General features: G+C 38.2%; 1 protein-coding gene across 2 annotated transcripts; it reads right to left on the bottom strand.

Annotated features, from left to right (window-relative positions):
• Positions 1 to 223: 223 nt before the first annotated feature.
• On the bottom strand, positions 224 to 9,522 carry LOC103714626 (protein ULTRAPETALA 1-like). 2 transcript variants are annotated; one of them, XM_008801945.6, is made up of 3 exons: positions 8,457 to 9,522; positions 6,080 to 6,404; positions 224 to 758 (listed from the first exon to the last, which is right to left on the bottom strand). In XM_008801945.6, exons 1-3 carry the CDS (start codon positions 8,662 to 8,664, stop codon positions 584 to 586), a joined length of 708 nt encoding a protein of 235 aa, XP_008800167.1. In that variant the 5' UTR covers positions 8,665 to 9,522; the 3' UTR covers positions 224 to 583. The 2 variants fall into 2 exon arrangements, with proteins under 2 accessions (XP_008800167.1, XP_026663285.1); XM_026807484.4 differs by lacking the exon at positions 8,457 to 9,522 and adding an exon at positions 7,968 to 8,190.
• Positions 9,523 to 10,687: the final 1,165 nt, after the last annotated feature.

Here is a 10,687-nt window from a genome sequence, read left to right as displayed (position 1 = left end):
GCTTTTGGAGATCTTTCTATTGCTCCAGGGGTCACACCTAGAATCATGAAGAACCTTCAGGTTGGGAGAAGCTTTAAGATCTTGTTTCCCCTGATTAACATGACACTGCGAATGTTTGAAAGTTCCTGAACTCTATTGTGAGAAGTTAGTGTTCAACTGAGAACTCACTTTGATAGGAATGAGCTCAAAGTAACAAGAAAACGAAAAAACATCGAAGGGAAAGTTGAATTGTAAAGGCTGCATTTCAAATGATTTAGGCTTCAACACAGCCTTTCATCTACTGTCGTCAAAAACAATTTCCTGTTCCCATATTTTCCATTACTGTCATTTATCAGCGAGTTCTCCAATCAAAGTAAATACCCAATAGGCCTCACCAAGAAAATAATGGAGCCAATCTTCAATGTATCTTTGACCATCTTGGAAAAGATCATTGAAAACAATGAAAAATGAATCAGTGACTGAAGCATCTTAGTTTGCCTGGGAACCAAAACAGAGCTTAAAAATGACCTCTCTAGCATGGTGCTTCAATGGCCTAAAAATGAAACGAGGATGCTACGGAGAAGAAATAACCCAGTGAACAGGCTTAATTTTTTGCATTCTGAGTGAAATCAACGCAGGTCTGGCAGCTGCAGTCTGAGAAGCGACAGATCTCACAACCAAAACAGACGCATGTGGTGCACCCTCTGCATGATGGTGAACGCAAGCATCCCCTCAATACCTTGCGACTCGCTCGCTCCTCTTCATCATCACAGCTAATCCTGAGACATGGAAGCAGGATAAATGGCATGATGCACACTGAAAAAGAGGAAATGGGGAGAAAATACAAGCAGAAACAATGATTGTGTTGAAAATATGGCAGACCGAAGAAGTCCCTGGTCTGAACCTTGAGATGATGAAAACATTGGGTAAACAGATACATGCGCTGAGCACTACTTTGAGATTATTATTTTCTCCTCCCAGTAAAGCTAAATTTTTATACAAATGTTTCTAATAGTATCATTGTACCACTAAAATCTAAATACTTTGTGTTAGTTGGATGTTCTTGATGTTTTGGCACCTGAACATGGTAGCACTGCACAGTTAAATTGGTGCTGTTCATGTTGCTATGCTTTGCGTTATAATACTTGTTAGGCAATGAAGAATTTAATATGCCAGTTGAATCTGGATATGTCTACTCTACAGCCTGGATAAAACATGAAATCGAGTTTTTCTAACATCAAACTCAGTTTTCCACTATGTAATATGCAAGTCTACTTCCTTTCTTCAGCTTCCACTATTGGCAAACTTTTTTGCTCCTAACCCAAAAAATTAATTAATTAATAAAGCATACAGCTTGCTGTGTTCTCAAGTAAGATTTTCTCGGTGCCCTTTAAAAAAGAGATTTTCTCAGAGTCTAACTGTGTTGAGGAACACTCTTCTAGCAAGTCGAACATTTCATCAACTTGTCATGTCCTTAAAGCACATAAAATAAAGTGAATATGGACGTGTAGATTTTCAGTTACATACCCATAAAGAAAATAAGCTGCAATTGCATTCAAAATTATTTTTGTGATTGAACCTGATACTAATTCTATCAACTCCTTGTGATTAAAATAATAATAATAAACATAATCGTAGACTAAATGCGTTTACTTGACCTCGACTTGATGCAGAAGGATCTCCTTGTAACTAAAACAGAGTCCACACTGATAACAATTCTAGACATAAAACTATTTATTTGAAACCCAAATTGATTCATAAAAGATCAGAAAAAAACCAAAATGGATCTACTAGTGGATCAATTTGCTTCAAGGACTCGTCCCAAGTCAACGGCATTGATGAACAGCTACCTGTCTCGCCATGTTCATACTTTCATGATGTATTCCTACAATAGGATGTCATGTTATTCTGTGGGCTGCAGATCCAATTGCCAACATTGTCATAAAAACAAGAGTACACCTTCTTCTGCTGAAAATATTTTGCATGTCTTGACAATCAAACCAGTTTCATTCCATGTCATCAAAGCCAAATGAATTTCAATGATAGAGGGGTATCTCTTTTCAATCACGCTTTTGAGGGATTCTTCATCTTAGATGATTTTAGCATAGGTTTCTTCTTTTTGGTCAACAATTTACAAATGTTAGGAGCTTTTCCTTCATTCTTCGGTTCCTTATTACAAAATCTTTATGGCGACCAAGTAAATCTTCCTCAAGATCTTCAAAAAACCTCAACCTTTAAAAGAAATCTTTCTTTACCTTGTATAACATCAGCTTACACTCAGGCTTAGACCAGTTAGACATTTTCAGAATTTTGGCTTCTTGTGCTTAATATGTAAGCAAAAGTATGTACTCCCTTAGTAATAAATAAAGTATGCAAAACCTATATGAGATCCAACAAAAATAATATCTCAATTTCTTCAATTATCCAACGAAAATCCACATCCATGCGCAGAATGAACTACTGTGACTGGAGACAAGGCCATTGAAATTAACTATTTGAGTTTTGGCAGTTTCAACCAAACTTAATTAGGTTCAATATAATTCTCGCCAATTTTGGATTTGTCAATCAAAATTGACTAGTCTTCGCAGAAATTCATTTATGTATGTCAGATAAGCCCCATTGGTTATAATTACTGAGATTCTTAAGAAATATGGTCTGTAAAACAAATTATGATTTTCCTTCCCAAATATCTATGTGCCCACAAAATTCATGCAGGCCTAGACTACCATAGCCTGCCTGCCTGCATAAAGAAAGGGGAGCATAGAGTACTTCAAGATCACATGATGCTTTGAAAACATAAATTATGCATCATAGAAATGTCACCAATATAAATATTATTATTTGCTTAGATAGTACTTTTGTTAAACTCAGAGAGAAGTTAGTAATTGCTAAAACCTAAAAGAGTATCATGTCGCTCCAAAGCCACCTAGATTCTTCAAAACATTAATCAGGATCAATGGAAAAGCTTTACCTATTACTGAGAACAAAATTTTTCAAAACACCATTGCAAATTGTTATAAAAGGCTTGCCTCTATTAGTACTGTAAAATAGTAATCAATTTTCTAAGAAGCATATTGCAATTAATTGAAAGTATACTTTTAAACAAAAGTCAAATTCAAATGAAATTCTAAAGGCATCATGAAGGAACTTTTACGAACAATAAGAACAAGGTCTGCAATCTCGGTAACAGGAACCGTATCGGTCAAGTATCAGTACTGATACGGTAATAGTACCGAGCTGTACTATAGTGATACTTGATGCGCAAATGCATACCAGTTTGGTACTAGCTCAATGTTCTTTGTTCCTTTTTTCTATTTTTGTTGACTTTAAAGGTTATTTTAAGATTTATGGTTCTCTAGACTATGATTTTAATGGTATTTCAGTATTATTTTCATAGATTTACATAGGATACATTATCCTAATATATAGGTGGACGTAACACCCAAAGGTCTAGTTATTATCTTGATCCTAGGTTATGATTGCACCTCTCTAAATCTCTCTAATTGTTGCTACCCAATTTACAATCAGCATTGGCTAGAGAGCATTGGTCTTACAGAACAAGCTCAGGATCTTTTTAAGCTTTCATTTGGTTTATGCAACCATTGTTCCCATCAAAAATTAAAGTACTATAGGAGGATTTGAAGATTCCTAAAATGACAAAAGGCTATGGTTAAGATGCATATTGTTCTTCGACATACTAATGTGTAAGAGCTTGCCTTCACTATTAATCAAAAGTGCTTTTATTTGTTGATAGTTCAAATAAGCAACACAAAGCTTGGATGGTGGTGGATTGTTTTTCTTAAGGACATGGCATAGATTATGCAAAAAGTTATTAATGGTAGGCAAGGTCTCATTCAAATATTAATTGTTGTGCAGTCTCTCTTTTAGATGAAGTGAAGAAAGCCTCTATATTGGGGATCTATATGAGATCTACATGTCCTAAACTTTGTCATTCTCTACAGATTTGGAAACTGATTATGATTAAGATCATCTCCATTTCAATGCATCTTAATTAAGGCAACGATTTTAAATTTTCATGATGAACCTAATCTTGCAGTAAAATATACAAGTTTTTCCTTACAAAACCCACCCTTTTTGATGTAGCACAGGGTACAACCAGCAAGTACTATGAGCAATGGGACTTCAATAAGCAAATATTGATATATTAATGCACATTCTATGAGAGAACTTTCTAAGACGAACAAAAAGTTCTTCAATCCATTTTGCCATCAACTTGTGTGTTGATCCCCGAATTTTAATTTTAACATTTGAATAGCTCTTCACTCCTCATGTTGCATCACTTCCCTTCACAATTTTTGCAGAATATAGAGGAGAATAGTATCTCATGGTCTTCACCTCTCTCTTTGGTCATGAGATGACCTGATCCAAGCGGAACCGAGCAATTCTGCTCAGTTTAGAGCGGTTCAAGCCAGTTTGCATTGGATCCCAAACAGAAAGACCAAACCAACCCAATTTCGCATTGGTTCGAGTTGGTATGCCCCAAATCAGATGATTTGGGTCAGTTTGGTAGACCATGAGTAAGAAGCTTATCCAACAGAGCTCCAATCCACAGATGATGAAAACTGATATCACCTACCAAGGTCTCCAATGCAACAAAAAAGAAACGATTGTTGACAAGTTTTCTCTCACATACAACCATGTAGCAAATCAATATGATAGTCTCTACAATGTTTTCTTACAAGTTCCTCAAATTTGTGCATTTAATGATTAAGTTCATGCAGGATTAGTTTGGGAGATCTCACAAAGAAAGAGACGCGGGATGGACGAGGCAAAACATTCCTTCTTTCAATTAAAAGGGTATGAATTAAACTATAAAAGGGTATAAGGTGTTAATATTAATTAGAAAAAAGAATAGACACCTGCTGAGCTTTGACACTCCTTAGATGAGGGTTTGTTGTTTGAGTGGAATATTGAAGAAAGAGTATACAATGCTATATTTTTGTAGCAGGCAGAAAGGTGTGTACCTAGAAAAAAGAAAAGAGCGCGGGGGGGGGGGGGGGGGGGGGGGGGGGGGGGGGGGGGGGGGGGGGGGGGGGGGGGAGGAGGTGCTGGGGAGAGAGAGAAAGAAAGAAAGAAGTCTATTATCAGTCTACAGCACCTGGGGGGGGGGGGGGGGCGAGGAGGTGCTGGGGAGAGAGAGAAAGAAAGAAAGAAGTCTATTATCAGTCTATAAATGCAATGTGGCTAATCCCTTAAGCTTCACCTTGCTACAGCACCTCCAAAATTCTTTATTGATCTTGGTCAGCTGGATAATGAAAATTGTGTTTGAATATTGAAAACTTTACCGACCATGTCCTGCTATATGATAGAGATCAAACACCAGCATGGAATACATTTGCAGAGTCAAAGGCATTAAGAAACAAGTGAAACTTACATTTGGGAAGTCAAAGGCATCTAGGAACAAGTTAAACTTTCTAGCATAAGAAAGTTCTGTCTGACATACTAATCCATAAATCTAGTTTGGTATAAATCTTTAGAATTAATTTAGAAAGTTTTGAATGGCTGTAAGAAGGTTTAGGGACCAAAAGGAATCAATAAAACAACAGGTTTTCAACTGTTCAGAACTCAAAATAGTCCAGTCAACAAAGAAAAGCAAGAGAGGGCAAAGCAGTAAACTCAGAATAGACTAAACACCATGAATAATCAAACTCTAATACATGCCAAATACAACTTAATGTCAAAAGATGATTCAGTTTAAAAATTATTGATTTGAAAATTAAAGAAAATAAATCAAAATAAAACACCAAATCAGAACAAAATTCAAAAATTTTCAAACCCATAATAACCATTAAACTTTAAATCCATCATAGACCCATTTCAATTCTCGAGAACCACTAGTGTAATGGCACTACATACATGCAGAGCATGAGAAATAATTGCAAAGTTGTGTACAAAGTAGGCAATGACCAATTTGACAATTTTTTGTAAACCAAATTTTATTATAGCAGCAACAACATGAGTGAAAATTCTGCATGTCAAGAAAGTTTGATATAAAAGAAATGAGCTGACCCATTTTATGCTAAGACATGAAAAATTTGCATTGGTTAAACTTTCACACAATCCCAATGAGAACACTTACTTGTCAAATTTTGAGTCAGAGCATTTCCAGTTGAGATCAGCCACAGCATCATGGTAAATGCGGCATTCCTCTTTGGTCCGAAGGCGAAACCTGCGTTCCTTGTTACACCTTGTACAGCGGATAAACTCATCATGATGGCATGGTCGTCCATTGGGACCTTTGTGAGAGCTATTACCAGTTTTTGATGTTTGATTGTAGTACTTAAGTAGAATTGTCTTTGACAGTGGAACTTTTTCACCTTTAGCTATGACCCATACATTGCTCTTCCATTTCCTTGCAGTTTCCCGCTCAGAATGCTTCTCAAAAGCAGCTGGGGTCAACTTATCTGATGATTATATTCATGCAGATCAGCCAAAATATGAGAAGATTAAGTCATAAAAACTTATGAACATCAAGCTTACTGCCTACATACATTTGAGGTGTAACATTGAATGTTCTAGAATGCGATGGGAAACCAGTGCCAATATATTTGACAAGCATCAGATATATTTCATGCATTGAGAAAATACAAGCCAGCATACTACTATTGTAAGCAGGAAAGCTTCATCTATGAAAGGATGTACTAATGGCATGTCAGAATAGGAGGTTCTTATCCATGGATAACATCATATGACGTCTTTATGCACTCACAGATGAATCCAGAGAAGGAATTGAACAGTATGCATATTAACCAAAGAGCGACCATACTAGTAGCTACAATATGTATACAAAAGGGCATTTCTGAAGCTCCCTTTTCGACTCGAATCTCTTGATATAATAAAACAGAACAACAATTAGATCCATTAAAAGCAATTTCTTTTTATTTATTCTTCAGAACCTGAGGTATTCTAGGAGCTTTACCTCATTGTTTTTACATTTTTCTTAACGGGGTTTTAATCTAATACCCTTGCTAGGCTTTAACGACATCCATAAGCCTTCAACACAGAATAATTTTAATTAGAACTGGACTTCCTAGTTTTGAATTCAATACATGCATTTTTTACTAAGCATTCCTCCATACAACCTCAAAAGAATCTCAAATAAATAACTGGTTATGTGCTGAAAATAATTACTGTTGCCTGAAAAAATGGGTTTTTTAGTTTCTCTCCTATTAACTTTATGGTATAAAAGATTTACATCAAGAATAAATGGAGGATCAATGAATATCTTGGCATGCAGAGCTTTTCCAGAGCAAAGTCAAAATAGGAGAGGCTCCTATGATAATCTTACGCAGATTAGGAAGAAGGGCTCAGTCTGTCCACATGCGGGACATCAACCTATTTATTGTGATACATCTATTCATGTGCCACCTTACTCGCGCTTCATGTTTCTCAGATAAGATAATGAAATAAATTATGCAGGGGTAGAGTGTGAACAGATATTACAAGATGGTATCAACAAAAACAGAAATTGTGAAAGCAAATTATATAATAGAGTGGGATAGGATATAATGTCCTTAGCTCCCAAGGCATTATTTACTGGGTGACAATCACAGTTGACAAAAGCACACTGCGGCCATCATTGAAGAAACAAAGAAAATAGAGCTTCCTTGAACTGTGATGCTTCCATAAATCAGTGTTACTTCGTTCAATCACAAGGAAAATTGAGAAAGAACAGAGATAAGTAGATCTCGGCGACGTAAATCTACAAAGCAAGTCAAATCAGTGGAATGAAGATAAAAAGCCTCCACGATCATACAGAAAAAGGTTTGTAATTTTAGCTGCAAGTTTGATAAAAGAAAGAAAAACAAAAATCTACTGTGGCATAAATAAGAGTAACACCTCAAAAACACAGAGACAACATATCGACAAAACAAAACATGCAGATGATCTTGTGCAAGAACAGTTCTAACAAAAGTTCCATGCTAAAAAATGGCCGCACGTAATAATAAACAAATCTGATTTAAGACCTAATATGAGAAGCAAAATCTCTCGGATAGAAAAACATGGCCAACATGAGAAGCAATCCCTTGAACCCGAAAGCAACCGCATCAAGGCAGGCAATCAATCATAAGATGCGACCGCATTGCAAAGATAAACGAATTCATACGTCACTATACACTCCAAAAGAGCAACTAGAATCAGAACTAACACCAAAGGCTTCATGACAGAACTTAATATCTCGGCATCACATGTGAATGTAGCTGATATTTTGATATAAAACAGACAAACCTTTCACAGCCACTCATATGTATGTGGGCTGAGCTAATATAAAGATAACAGCCACAACTCCAGTATCAAACATCATGTGTGCGTGAACACCAGATTCCTCTATTCCCATAAAACTCAACATCACCAAAGCTAACAATCTGATACCTGCCTGATATTTTTTTTACTATAAACAATATATCCAAGCACTCAAGGGAGGAAAACCCAGGAGAATAAGAGAACTAACTGACCTTCCTGACACCCCGGCGTGCACTCGCAGCTGATCTCGAGATCGCCCGAGGCGAAAACCCTAAGCCGCCCGACGGCATCGCCGTAGCGGTGGCTCGTGCACCCGCACGTCACCTCGACGAAGTCCTCGCCTCTCTTCAACCCGCTCATCTCGCTCAATTCCTCGTCGGTGAACAGAAAGTCGGCATCTTTCCCCGGAGCATCGGCCATCTCTCTTTCTCCCTGACAGAAAACTTGAGAAACCTCGCCAAGATCCCTCTTTTAACGGACGAACAGTGAAGAAGACAAGCAACGAACTCAGCTCGCCCCAGATCGCCTTCAGAAGATTCGGGGCGCCCCGGAATAACGAAGGACTGCCTAAAAGGAGATCAGGGACGATAAAAGTCTCCTAAAACCCCTGTACAAAGCCGTGGAGGAGAGATCTGAGAGGAACTCACGTCAAGAACACGCAACGGGCCGCGTCCAAGGACCCAAACCTCGTCCAAAGGCCCCCGAAAGGTACCGAAGGCGCCAACTTTTCGCTACCGAGATCTATCGCGACCCGGCGAGAGGACAAAGGCCACAAGGATCCACCGAAGGAAGCCTCCTCGCACACGCCTCTCACCTAATAAACCTATGGACAAAGCGCTCTGACCTCGTCACTCCAAACAGCTTCCCATTAAGGGCTCCCCAACCCCAACCCCAACCCCAACCCCAACCCTCAAACTCTCCTCTCACCCTCTCCCCGCCTCCCCCCGCCCCCTCTCGAGAGAGGAGAGAGAGTCTCTCCGACGGAGGCGGCACGCAAGGAACCCGGGAGCCGAATCGTCTCAGAGGCGCTTTTCGCTCCGCGAAATCTGGTGGAGAGAATGCGGGTAGAGGGAAAGGGGAGGAGAGAGAATAAATCCTGGGTAGTTTGGGATTCCCAAAGAGGGCCTACCGAGTACCGAGCTGGCCGAGACGATACGGACACTAGCGCGCCGCGCTCGTGCATGACATGTCATGAGAAATATATGTTCACTATTCTCCTTCAGAGAGAGAGAGAGAGAGAGAGAGAGAGAGAGAGAGGGGAGAGAGCGAGATCAAAACAAGTGCTATGATGGGGAGAAGCCGAGGTTTTATAATGGCAGTACTTTTTTACCATTTCCATGTCGATGGACCCCTCCCCCCTCCTCACTGCATTTTAGATGCCTTTTTCCAAGTAAAAGCATACTTGGATTTTAGGCCACATAGGAGGATTGGCCTTTTTAAAAAGTTCCACCAACTATCCCAAGTCTCCCTTTGTACAGTGCACTCGATGGTTGTTTAGTTCATTTGCACCCATGATTGGAACCTTTTGCACCGTCACCTTTACCCATTTAAACAGTGCATTCACTATTCTCCATGAGGATATCTTCTCCTGTGGTACATTTATTTTCGCATTATTTCTCATAGTGCAAGCACAATAATTATCTCAACTCGTTCCTTCTGGGACCCACGGATAGGTGCCACAAAATGCAACAAATGTCCTCCTCTATCTGGTTTCTACACCGGGAATCATGGTTGTCATTCATAGGTCGCGATCACATCTCTATGTGCTATGTGGGACCGCCATCACTAGATTCTTTCTCACGGAAAGAAGAGGGATTAGATTTATCAAAAATATTTAGAACCCCCCCCCCTCTCTCTTCCGTGGAAAGGTAAATATCGCACTTTGTTTAATGATTTTTAGATATTTATGCTCATTACATACGCGTGGGTTTGGCATGTAATTATAATTTAGACCACTTCGGACTTTCAAAAAAAAAAGTATTAAAATATTTTTTATAAATAATTTTTTATAAATATAATATTTTTAAAAAAAATAATTTTGCCTTATTTGGTTGATTATAAAAAGTAGGATATTCTTTGGGGGTTTATATTTGATTGAACATTTATTTGTTTGAAAAAATTGTCTGAAATACCTATTATGCCTTTAATAAAAAAACACTCATGAGTTTTGATGACTTAAAGGTATTTTTGAAGAAAAAAAAAAGACTCCAATTGCCAACAGGTGGAAAAGTACTTTTTCTATGTCCTCCATGGATCTTTCTTTTCATGAAACATGAAAATTTTATTTTCATAAAAATTTTATCCTGAAAAATTCAACCAAACAAGAAGTACTTGTTGGCTCTCCAGTTGACCACACTTTTTCTATTTTTTTTTTTTCTGCGAAGTCGTTAGAGTGCATTATTTCATCACCAACCCCTGTTCGCTATCATAAAATATGAAGACC

The sequence above is a fragment of the Phoenix dactylifera genome, chromosome 9 (genome assembly GCF_051530095.1).
Source record: "Phoenix dactylifera cultivar Ajwa chromosome 9, Ajwa_hap1_PhDact_Kaust_v1.1, whole genome shotgun sequence".
In the NCBI taxonomy this organism is placed as follows: Eukaryota; Viridiplantae; Streptophyta; class Magnoliopsida; order Arecales; family Arecaceae; genus Phoenix; species Phoenix dactylifera.
Note: the sequence above shows the minus strand (reverse complement) of the source record. Positions and strands in the feature narration are given on the sequence as shown.